Below are 12,877 nucleotides of genomic sequence, written 5' to 3'. Positions count from 1 at the left end.
TTCCAAACCCGAGATCTCTGTCAGTTCGAATGACAAAAGGCAATGTAGTGCAAGCATTACCTGATCTAACCCTGACATAAAGTGCACTTGTGTTAAAACGTTTTTTTGGAACAAAGTGTAGAGCTTGATGGTGGTTTAAACATTTAAAACACAATCTTTTGATACTGCCAATGTGAAAGTTCTCATGCATGGCCATTGACATGAAACATTAACTTTGTTTCCTTCTACCGATACTGCCAGACCTGTTGGGTTTTCCCAAAATATTCTGTGATTATCACTGTTAACAGATCCAATCATTTGAGCACTTATCTTTACCTTTTTTAAATTGCAGCCCTCCGATTTAAAACAAAATTATATTTTTATTGAACTTCCATCACTTTATACAAATCACAACCACAGTAATGCATGCATTAATAATAAAACTATACCCCCACCCCCTAACTAACAACACTCAGATCCTTAAAGTGTAATATGAACAACCGCCATCTATTATAGAACCCATCAATCAGCTCCTTCACAGTGAACTTGACCTTCTCGAGGTACAAAACTCCATCAAATCACCTCGCCATGCAGCAGCACTAGGTGGTGTCGCCTGCCTCCAACTCGGCAGAATCCACCGTCGAGCTAGTAATGAGGCGAATGCCAGAGGGTCTGCTCCCATCCCCGTCCTCAATTTCTGTTGTCAAGGCAGCACGGTGGTGCAGTGGTTAGCACTGCTGCCTCATGGCGCCGAGCACCCAGGTTTGATCCCGGCCCAAGGTCACTGTCCGTGTGGAGTTTGCACATTCTCCCCGTGTTTGCGGGGGTTTCGCCCCCACAACCCAAAGATATTCAAGATAGGTGGATTGGCTACGCTAAATTGCCACTTAATTGTAAAAAAAAATGATAGGGTACTCTAAATTTATTTTTAAAAATGAAACCCGTTATGAGCCACTCCATCTCCGAACAGTAGAAAAATTGGGAGGTATTGAAAAAAAAAACAATCGCAGCAAGAGATTCATCTTACTAGATCGAACCCGGCCTGCCAGGGACAATGGAAGGCTGTCCCATCTCGGTAAGCCCATCCTGACCCTACTTGCTAGGCTAGTATACTTCAAGTTGCGAAGCTGCGCCCAATCCCTGGCTCCGTGGACCTCCAAGTAGCAAAAACTAGTCCCAGCCATACTGAACGGCAGCCCCAGCAACCCAACTCCTCCCTTTGAAGGACTAACCACAATATACTCGCTCTTCCCAATGTTTAATTTATGCCCTGAAAAAGAGGCGAACCTCTTCAATATCCCCATATCTTCTATAGCTGATCCTGGATCCATTATGTATAGCAAAAAGGTCATCTGCATATAGATGCACTGTATGCTCTATTCCACCCCTCACAATCCCTCCCCATTTCTGAGGCCCTCCAGGCAATTGCCAATGGTTCAATCGCCAGTGCAAACAAAAGAGGGGACATAGGACATCCCTGCCTCATCCCCCTGTATAGCCTAAGCGACCCTGAACTCCTAATGGCAGTTCGCATGCTAGCCGCCAGCACTTCACATAACATCTGAACCCACAACACAATCTCAAGACCGTACCAAACTTATTCAGAACCGCGAACAGGTAACTCCATTTAACCTTATTGAATGGCTTTTTGGCGTTTTGGCGCTATTATCTCCGGTTCCGCATTAAGTACCACATTAAGTAACCGCCTCATGAGATCGTTTTCTGCCCTTCACAAAGCCTGTCTGATCTTCCCTTGCTGCCTCTGGGAGGCAGGGCTCCAACTAAGACTTTAGTCAAAAGTTTTGCATCCAAATTGAGCAGAGAAATCGGGTGATACGACCCACACTCTGTGGGGTCCTTGTCCTTCAGGAGGAAAGAGATGGATCCCTGCCCCAATGTCTCCGGGAGTGAACCCCGTGCCAATGAATCATTGAACATCCCCAACCCCAATGGTAACTGCACAATCTCCCTAGCAGCCACTTGTCACCTTAACTGATGAGCGAACAGGTGGCATTAAACTCCTTTTGGATGTCTTGAGAATATGCAGTATATAAATACAGATTATTTCTGGCTGAGAATGGTATGTGGCATTTTCGGCTTTGGATTGTTATACAGTATCCATATTCTACAATCAACTGATACAAGCAGAGCGCACAAATGATTAACAAACAAATGATTTATCGCCTATCCATAAAGGTAGAATCTAGACTTTTGAAAGCGAAGTTTAACATTAACTAATCAATGTATCCAAATTTTGCTTGATTCAACACGCTGACCCTTGGCTATTTTATTTGGCTTCTAAATGCAAGCTAAAAAGTAATCCGTACATTGGTTGGTAATGCAGTGAAAGGTAACCAAATGGCCACCTGTACCTAATGGTGCTTATTGAGTAATATTGGCCAATTGCTAAGGTTAATTTATATTAAAAACTAGGCACATTTGTAACTCCAGAATTTGGGCTCCAGCCAGTTGAGTGCTTGTTTCTTTTTTTGTTTCTAGGAGCTTCCTGGTGGCTATGGAAGAATGAAACCCGATATTGTGACTTATGGTTCTGGTGTCCGAGGTTCTGGTATGCAGGGTGGTTGTCGCTCACTTTCTGGAACTAGTGTGGCATCACCTGTAGTGGCGGGTGCTGTCACTCTGCTTGCAAGGCAAGTAAATCTGAGAGCAAGTGAAATCTATTGGCTATTATGCAGTGAAAGTGCACCTGGATCATTGGATATACCACTATGGATCTTTGTGTGACCTAGTGCAAAATAGCAGTAGGCTGCATCTAATTCTATTTGCACTTGAAAATCCGTGCCACAACATAAGATACAACTTTTAGGTTATGAGCCTATCCTAACAATGCGTGCTGTTTCCTATGTTGTAGCAGTGGCTACACTTCAACATGACTTAATCGCTATAAAGAATTTTGCAATGTCCTGTGGCTATGAAAGGTGCTATGTAATGCTAACTCCTACCAATGCAAGGTGGCCACCAGCAGCGCTTCTGCACATATACAATTGTTGCCGCATGCGCAGAATCCTATGACATAATTTGCAAGAGATGCAAATCCACCTTCAAACGGTTATCGCTTTTTGACAGTCTTAATTTTTAATAGTGAATCTTATTTTATTGCCTATGTATCCCCAAAATGAGTTATACCACAAAAGAATGCAACCAGGTGGCCATCACTTTAAACTAGTTGGGGGTGAGGATGGATGGACAAAATAGGTCGCATTTGCCACTTGCTCTTTCCAGCCCTGTCTGTGAGAGCAGTGATGGCCACGCATGTGCCTTGCTGCACCTTGCGTGGTCGCCACCTTTTTTAAAATTTGAAAATCATCTTATTGAAGACATTTTTACATATTTACAAACACATAGGAAATACAAGCCCCAACCACCATACCAGGCCACAAAACCATCCTCTCACACTCCAAGTATTGCCACCTCGGAGCCATGTCTGCTCCCAAAAAGCGCTTCCAGAATCCCCTCAACTTCAGGGAAGCCCAGAATATATGAACATGGTTGGCTGAACCCCCTGCACACACTCCACATCTATTCTCCACTCCCGAGAAGAACCGACTCATCCTCGACACTGTCATGTGAGCCCTGTGCAGCCCCTTAAACTGAATGAACGAGGTTTAGCCTCTCACACGGCGAGGATGCAATCACCTTCCATAAGGCTTCCCTCTAAACTCCAGCCCCCAACGCCCCCCCAGCTCCTCCTCCCAATTACGCCTAACATCCTCGGGGGCTTTCTCCCTCTCCAACTCCCCATACATGTCCGCCACTTTGTGTTCCCCAATTTTATCCTCGGATAGAAGCTTATCCTGCAGCACAGGGGGCGGCAGTATCGGAAACGATGGTACCTCCTCCTTAACAAAGTTCCTAGCCAGCAGATACCTGAATCTGTTCCCCTTTAGTAACTGATACGTCCCCTCTAGCCCCTCCAGGTCTGCAAACCTTTTCCCAATGAATAAATCCCTGGAACATTCTATTCCTACCTGCTGTCACCCCCGGAATTCCGCGTCCAGCCCTACCGGTGCAAACCTGTGATTATCACAGATCGGCGCCCACATGCCTTCCAAACCGAAGTGCTGCTTACACTGGTTCCAGACCTTCAGCGCTGATACCACCACCAGGCTTGTGGAGTACTGACTGGCGAGAGCGGAAGGGGTGCCAAGAACAGTGCCCTCAAACTGGTCCCCTTGCACGAGGCCGATCCATCCATCCCAAAATCGACCACTCCTCCACCTCCCGTTTCCTAACCAGAACAATGTTTGCCGCCTAGTATTAGCACACACGGGGCCTTCCCCACCCACACAAACCTCCAAAATCATACCGGTCACCTTCCTAAAAAAGAACTTGGGGAGGCTCTGGAGCAGAACAAGAACTTTGGTGGCAGCACCATCATCTTCAGTATCTGTTTCCGACCCGCCAATGGCAACGCATCCCATCCAAGTCCTCCTTCACTCCCATCACCAGTCGCCCCAAATTCAACTTTTGCAGCTGGTCCCAACTCCACACCACCTGTATCCCAGGTAGCGAAAACCTGCTTCCAACAACCGAAATGGCAGTTCCCCCAGCCGCCTCCTCCTGCTCCTATTCATTGATTGGAAACACTTCACTTTTCCCCATTTTCAACTTGTACCCTGAAAAGCGGCTGAACGCCAACGACTCAATCACTATGGCAAAGAACAGCGGGGAGAGCAGACACCCCTGCCTTGTCCCCCAGTGCAACCCAAAATAACCTGAGCTGACCTGATTTGTTTGAACACTCGTCTTAGGCATTTTATACAACAGGCGAAACCCATGTCCAAACCCAAACCTACCCAACACCTCAAACAAATACTCCCATTTGACTCGGTCGAACGCCTTCGCCGTGTCCATTCCCACCGCCACTTCTAACCTCCTGCCCCTCCAAGGGTTTCATAATTCATAATATTGAGCAATCTCCGAACGTTCGCCGACAACTGCCGCCTGCTCGTGAATCCCGCCTGGTCCTCTTCTATCATCCCCACGGTCCTATATTTGCATCGCCAACACCTTTTTATCTACATTTAGCAGCGAGATCGGACGATACAACCCAAACTGCTCTGGGTCCTTATCCTTCTTTAGGATAAGCGAAATTGAGGCCTAAGACAGCGTGGGAGAGCTCCGCCCTCACCCTCGACTCATTAAACATCTCCACCACCAACAGGGGCCGCAGCTCCATCCCAAACTTTCTATAAAACTCGACTGGGAACCTGTCCGGGCCCAGGGCCTTTCCCACCTGCATTGACCCCACACAGCCCATAACCTTCCTCATCCTGATTGGGGCCCCCAGACCCTCCACCTTCACCTCCTTAATCCTCGGGAACTCCAACCCATCTGGAAACCATCTCATCCCTTCATCCCCCGTCGGGGGCTCTAACATATACAGACCCTGATTTCCCCCCCCCCCCCCTTGCCCCACCGCCACCCTGTAGACACGAGCCTAAACTCTGGAGCCTCTGCCTCTCCTTTTTACAACGCCTCATCTGGTGCCAACGAATACCTCCGATCTACTCTCCAGATACCATCCTCCAACCTCACCCTCTCTGCCCATTCCACCTTCTCCCCATTGGCCTGAATCTAAATAAATTCCCCTTCACCACCACCTTCGGTGACTACCCGTCTTATTTACCGTCACTGAAACCTTCTGAGATCTAGAGCATGACTGATCCAATCCTGGATCCCGAACAATGTTAAAATCACCCATTATTTACTTTTTTTTTCCAAATTAAGGAGCAATTTAGCATGCCCAATTCATCTACCCTGCACATTTTCGTATTCTGGGGGTGAGACCCACACAGACGGGAGAGAATGTGCAAATTCCACAGACAGTGACCCAGAGCCGGGATCAAACCTGGGTCCTCGGTGCAGTGAGGCAGCAGTGCTAATCACTGCCACTGTGTCGCTCAATCACCCCCCTAATCAGCCGGTGTCTGTCCAGGTCTGGAATTCTTGCTAAGACCTGCCTCTCAAACTTTGGGACATATACACTCACTAGCATCATAGGCATCCCCTGCAGCTTCCCACTCACCATCACGAACCTTTCCCCCGGATCAATCACAGCATTGCCCACCTCAAAAGCCATCCTTTTGTTAATCAGCACCGCCACCCTTCTTGTCTTCATAGCAAACCCTGAGTGGAACACCTGGCTCACCCAGCCCTTCCTCAGCCTCGTCTGGTCCCCCAACTTCAAGTATGTCTCCTGCAAAAACACAGCGTGTCCGCTTTCAAACTCCTTAAATAAGCGAAAAAGCACAACCTTTTGACTGGGGCATTTAAGTTCTGGACGTTCCATGTAATCAACTGATATTCGGACTGTCTGCTTTGTGCCTCTGCAATGTTGGTTTTTTAAAATAAATTTAGAGTGCCTAGTTCTTTTTTTACAATTAAGGGGCAATTTAGTGTGTCCAATCCACCTACCCTGCACATCTTTGGGTTGTGTGGGTGAGACCAACGCAGGCACTGGGAAATGTGCAAACTCCATAACGACAGTGACTCGGACCGGGATCGAACCTGGGTCCTCGGTGCCATGCGGTAGCAGTGCTAACCATGGCGGCACCATGCCATCCTTGCAATGTTGCTTTTTAATCCAGCGTCCGTGATTAACTCTAAACTCAATAGGTCTGATTATGTGGAGAAGCATTTGCTTTCTTTGCTCTGTGTCTTCCTTTAACATGATTGCCCAGGATCTCTATGGGTGGTGTGGGGAAAGGAAATTCACATTCTACCACACTAGCATAAGTTGGAACACCCATGGGATGTCACTTAAAGAGCTGTGGGGCTATTTTCTGAATAATTTCCAAGATTTTCTATTTTAAGTTTGTACTATGGGTAAATATTTGGAAAAGCCACATTGTGGATTGGTCAAACATTAGTATATGCCAATATTTGTTCTTTTGGAAATAGCTTTACAGCTTGAAGTTAAGCAAATACGTTGTTAGCGATATGAGAAACGGATACCGGATCTGGGTTTGAGTTGCTACTGTGTTGTTAAATGAATGACAGATGTTTTAAATTAGTATTGAATCAAGAGTAGGTATGAACCTTCTAATTAAGTTGGGCTTATTTTTCATAGAGAAACTGGTGAGAGGTATGGATTCAAGCAAATGGGTATAGATGATTCATATATTAGGTGTGCTTGCATCTAAATTGATGTTATTCCAAAAAGTGGTTGCTTGCATCTAAAATCCTTTTAAGATTCATCTTTTCAGATCTTATTGGTCGAAGATGCTCATTGTTCCTATTGAGTGATGACTCAGACAAATATTAAAATAGCATCTCATTAGTGCAACCTGCTGCAGATTATGAACTCTGACCCCAGTATATTTTAGGGAAATCATGGGAGAAATCTTGTAACTATCCCACTCTTAGTCACTGTACTTCAGTAGTGTAACATTTTGTAAGGTTAGCTGACCATGGACAGTTAGCTGCACCACCTTTTTGAAGGCTTTCAAATTGCACTATTTTAGATCCATTTAATAAAACATTTACAAGTTCTTTTTAAGTAGAAAAAGCAGTTCCTGTGGCATGTGAGATGGAAATTTGACTTGGTAATAAGGAATATGGTTATCTTAGCTGAGCCATTCCAATTTCAAAAGACTAAGTTTTGCAATTTATGCAAAATTCCAACCTATTTAATCGTCTGAACTCCCCTGCGAGTTTCTTTTTGATGAAAACTCTCTTTTCTTTTCTTTCAGCACTGTGCAGCACCGTGAGATGGTGAATCCAGCCAGTATGAAACAAGCATTGATAGCCTCTGCACGCAGATTGCCTGGGGTCAATATGTTCGAACAAGGTCATGGCAAACTGGATCTGTTGAAAGCATACCAAATTCTAAAAATCTATAAGCCTCAAGCCAGGTAAGTACTGAAGTGAATTTGGATAATGTACCTTTTTTTGTCCCTTCCTGTTTTCTTTGATTTGTGGGTTACAAGTAGTGATTTTTAAGGCCCTACCTTGAATAAGTTAACCATTCCATCTGAGTATTGTGGGCTAACTTGACTTTAATGGTTGAGACTGGTGTAGTCACATGTATGCCCTGATCTACCCTTCCTCTAAGCCCTTGACTGCCTCTGTGCTGCAAGACTACTTGTCTGACATGAAGGCTTGGATAAGTCATAATACTGTTTTCAGCCTCTACTGCAAACTGTCTGGTGCCTTCCATCTCCACAACCCACTGTATTAGGCCAAACCACACCACTCCATCACTGACATTCCATTTCACCCAGAACTGAGCTTTAAAACTTTAATTCATAGTCATAACTGCTGACACCTGTCTCTGACCCTGTACAATTGAAAGCCTTAGCCATGCCTTTGTCACCTCTAGATTTAATAATAATATTCTACTTGCTGACTTCCTATCCTCCATTAACTCCAATTTTTGCTATATATATTCTGTTCCATACCAAGCCCATAAGACACAGGAACAGAATTCGCCCATTCGGCCCATCGAGTCTGCTCTGTCATTCTATCATGGCTGATATGTTCTTTTCCTAATGTCCTAAATGTGTCCTGCCATTTAAAGAGCAATTTCATTTCCAAGTTGTATGCAAATAGAGGTTTCAAAGACTATTTGGTAATAAAAGTTCAATTCACTGCCTCCCTTGTCTGCTTCTCTGTAAATGCAACATAATGGCTTCTTTCAATGGGCCTGTGATTAACGCTTCAGGGTTTGTCACTGAACTGAATCCTGAGGCAGAGCCAGATAATATCATTACCGCTTCCCTGACTGAGAACAGCTCAGTTTGGGAATTGAACCTCATATTGGCCTTATCTATGTGGCTAAACTCCTCAATTAAGTTTACAAACGGTGAGATTGTTGATCATGCATAATATTAAATCTTGAAGGGGCCAATTGTGTGCACATACCAATGTAGTTTGCTAAAGAAATACATTTTGAATGCATTTGTAATAAGGAGACTTGGAAATTTCTCAGATGGTATACTGCATTGAAGGCATCCAGAGGTTCTAGACAGCTAAAGGGGAATGTGAAATTATTTTACATTTGGAGGTATGTGATCAGGTTCATCAAAGATCTTTCTGGATAGGCAGGTAGAAAGCAGTTAATTGACTAAACGCAAAATCTCTGGAAAGTCTAATTTTATTGACGTACAAGTTTTAAAGTTAATTCCCTTTCAGAATAGATCATTTTAGGTCACTTTCGGATGCAGCATAATTTGGGATCCTAACCATAATAAATTCTAGAATAGCCATAGGCCATTTGCCTATTGTACCTGTGGTGATCTTTGAAAATCATCTTAAATACCTGCCCGATCAAGACTCTCCTGGAATTGGCTTCCCCCACTTTTTCAGGTAGAGTACTCGTCCAACAATTGAATGAAAAATATCTCATCATCGCCCTTTAGATCTTTTGCCAATAATTTTTAATCTGACCATAATTGTGGACCTACTTTCAAAAGGGAATAATCTGCTTTCTCACCTTTAAACCTCTAGTCCGATGTCCTACAACTTCTGTGTCCGAACTTTTACAACTCCTGTGTCACCTCAGAAGTGTCTCATTCCTGATTAACATCCTAATGTACCTCTTCCATACCCCCTTGAATACCTTTCATTTTTCCTGAAGTGTGCTGCTCCAGCTAAGATCTAACCAGTGATTTATGATGTTCTAGTGTGATCTTTTTGATTTTATTCTCAATTCCTCTACTTATAAATCCAAGTAACCCATTGGTGTTTTTAACCACCTTTATTAACTTGCCCTACACTTTTCAACAATTAGAACATAGAACATAGAACGATACAGCGCAGTACAGGCCCTTCGGCCCACGATGTTGCACCGACATGGGAAGTCAAAAACTAAAGGCCATCTAACCTACACTATGCCATTATCATCCATATGCTTATCCAACAAACTTTTAAATGCCCTCAATGTTGGCGAGTTCACTACTGTTGCAGGTAGGGCATTCCACGGCCTCACCACTCTTTGCGTAAAAAACCTACCTCTGACCTCTGTCCTATATCTATTACCCCTCAATTTAAGGCTATGTCCCCTCGTGCTAGCCACCTCCATCCGCGAGAGAAGGCTCTCACTGTCCACTCTATCTAACCCTCTGATCATTTTGTATGCCTCTATTAAGTCACCTCTTAACCACCTTCTCTCTAACGAAAACAACCTCAAGTCCATCAGCCTTTTCTCATAAGAATTTCCCTCCATACCAGGCAACATCCTGGTAAATCTCCTCTGCACCCGTTCCAAAGCTTCCACGTCCTTCCTATAATGAGGCGACCAGAACTGTACGCAATACTCCAAATGCGGCCGTACCAGAGTTTTGTTCAGCTGCAACATGACCTCATGGCTCCGGAACTCAATCCCTCTACCAATGAAGGCCAACACACCATAGGCCTTCTTCACAGCCCTATCAACCTGGATGGCAACTTTCAGGGATCTATGTACATGGACACCGAGATCCCTCTGCTCATCCACACTACCAAGAATTTTACCATTAGCCAAATATTCCGCATTCCTGTTATTCTTTCCAAAGTGAATCACCTCACACTTCTCTACATTAAACTCCATTTGCCACCTCTCAGCCCAGCTCTGCAGCTTATCTATGTCCCTCTGTAACCTGCAACATCCTTCCACACTGTCTACAACTCCACCGACTTTAGTGTCGTCTGCAAATTTACTCACCCAGCCTTCTGCGCCCTCCTCTAGGTCATTTATAAAAATGATAAACAGCAACGGCCCCAGAACAGATCCTTGTGGTACGCCACTCGTAACTGAACTCCATTCATTTGCCATCAACCACCACCCTCTGTCTTCTTTCAACTAGCCAATTTCTGATCCACATCTCTAAATCACCCTCAATCCCCAGCCTCCGTATTTTCTGCAATAGCCGACCGTGGGGAACCTTATCAAACGCTTTACTGAAATCTGTATACACCACATCAACTGCTCTACCCTCATCTACTTGTTCAGTCACCTTCTCAAAGAACTCGATAAGGTTTGTGAGGCATGGCCTACCCTTCACAAAACCATGCTGACTATCCCTAATCATATTATTCCTATCTAGATGATTATAAATCGTATCTCTTCTAATCCTCTCCAAGACTTTACCCACAACAGACGTGAGGCTCACCGGCCTATAGTTACCGGGGTTATCTCTACTCCCCTTCTTGAACAAAGGGACCACATTTGCTATCCTCCAGTCCTCTGGCACTATTCCTGTAGCCAATGATGACATAAAAATCAAAGCCAAAGGCTCAGCAATCTCTTCCCTGGCTTCCCAGAGAATCCTAGGATAAATCCCATCAGGCCCCGGGGACTTATCTATTTTCACCTTGTCCAGAATTGCCAACACTTCTTCCCTACGCACCTCGATGCCATCTATTCTAATAGCCTGGGTCTCAGCATTCTCCTCCACAACATTATCTTTTTCCTGAGTGAATACTGACGAAAAGTATTCATTTAGTATCTCGCTTATCCCCTCAGCCTCCACACACAACTTCCCACCACTGTCCTTGACTGGCCCTACTCTTACCCTAGTCATTCTTTTATTCCTGACATACCTATAGAAAGCTTTTGGGTTTTCCTTGATCCTACCTGCCAAAGACTTCTCATGTCCCCTCCTTGCTTGTCTTAGCTCTCTCTTTAGATCCTTCCTCGCTTCCTTGTAACTATCAAACGCCCCAACTGAAACTTCACGCCTCATCTTCACATAGGCCTCCTTCTTCCTCTTAACAAGAGATTCCACTTCTTTGGTAAACCACAGTTCCCTCGCTCGACCCCTTCCTCCCTGCCTGACTGGTACGTACTTATCAAGAACACGCAATAGCTGTTCCTTGAACAAGCTCCACATATCCAGTGTGCCCAACCCTTGCAGCCTACTTCTCCAACCTACATATCCTAAGTCATGTCTAATGGCATCATAATTGCCCTTCCCCCAGCTATAACTCTTGCCCTGCGGGGTATACTTATCCCTTTCCATCACTAATGTAAAGGTCACCGAATTGTGGTCACTGTCTCCAAAGTGCTCACCTACCTCCAGATCTAACACCTGGCCTGGTTCATTACCCAAAATCAAATCCAATGTGGCCTCGCCTCTTGTTGGCCTGTCAACATATTGTGTCAGGAAACCCTCCTGCACACATTGTACAAAGAACGACCCATCTAATGTACTCGAACTATACCACTAATTGGTATATATGGAAACTAAAGGAGGTCTCCACTTCCAAAATTGTGACATTTAATCGTACAGTTTTTCCACATATTCCTTTCAAAGTATATCACTTTACACTCCTTTGTATAAATTTCATCAGACAGCACGTATCTACCTGTTTCATCATTCTGTCTGTGCAACCTTGATGCCTATAAGTCACTACTTTGCCAAATGTCTTAGCAGCTGCAAACTTTATAGTTTTGTTCTCCACACTAAGACATCTATGAAACTTGAGAAACATTTTAAAAAATAAATTTAGAGTACCCAATCCATTTTTCCAATTAAGGGGCAATTTAGAGTGGCCAATCCACCTAACCTGCTCATCTTTGGGGACGAAACCCACGCAAACACGGTGAATAAGCAAACTCCACACGGACAATGACCCAGAGCCGGGATCGAACCTGGGACCTCGGCGCCGTGATGCAGCAGGGCTAACCCACTGCGTCACTATGCTGCGCGAAACTTGGGAAACATGATGGCCTTTTTAGGAATACCACTGTAAACCACCTCCACCAGCACACTCTGCTTCTTGTTACTGAGCCAATTTTGTATCAGCCCACCACTTTCCCCTTGATTGTTTGGGCTTCCATCTAAAATACATCTCCCTCTTGGAACCTTGTCGAACGCCTTCCAAAATTCCTGTTCATTACTTATGGTGCTCCATTACCTCGATTTATCTTCTCTGCTGTCCAAGCTGGCCCTCT

At 44.7% G+C, this 12,877-nt stretch overlaps 1 protein-coding gene across 2 annotated transcripts in view; it reads left to right on the top strand.

Annotated features, from left to right (window-relative positions):
• The window catches only part of mbtps1 (membrane-bound transcription factor peptidase, site 1), a 137,987-nt gene that overhangs the window by 62,049 nt on the left and 63,061 nt on the right, over positions 1 to 12,877 (top strand). For both annotated transcript variants that reach the window (XM_038806916.1, XM_038806915.1), the window contains exons 10-11: positions 2,479 to 2,630; positions 7,695 to 7,856. In XM_038806916.1, coding sequence (XP_038662844.1) covers positions 2,479 to 2,630; positions 7,695 to 7,856 — 314 coding nt within the window. The remainder of the gene's footprint in view (positions 1 to 2,478; positions 2,631 to 7,694; positions 7,857 to 12,877) is intronic.

Source organism: Scyliorhinus canicula, chromosome 9 (assembly GCF_902713615.1).
Source record: "Scyliorhinus canicula chromosome 9, sScyCan1.1, whole genome shotgun sequence".
Lineage (NCBI taxonomy): Eukaryota > Metazoa > Chordata > Chondrichthyes > Carcharhiniformes > Scyliorhinidae > Scyliorhinus > Scyliorhinus canicula.
This window is presented reverse-complemented; position numbering and strand designations above follow the sequence as displayed.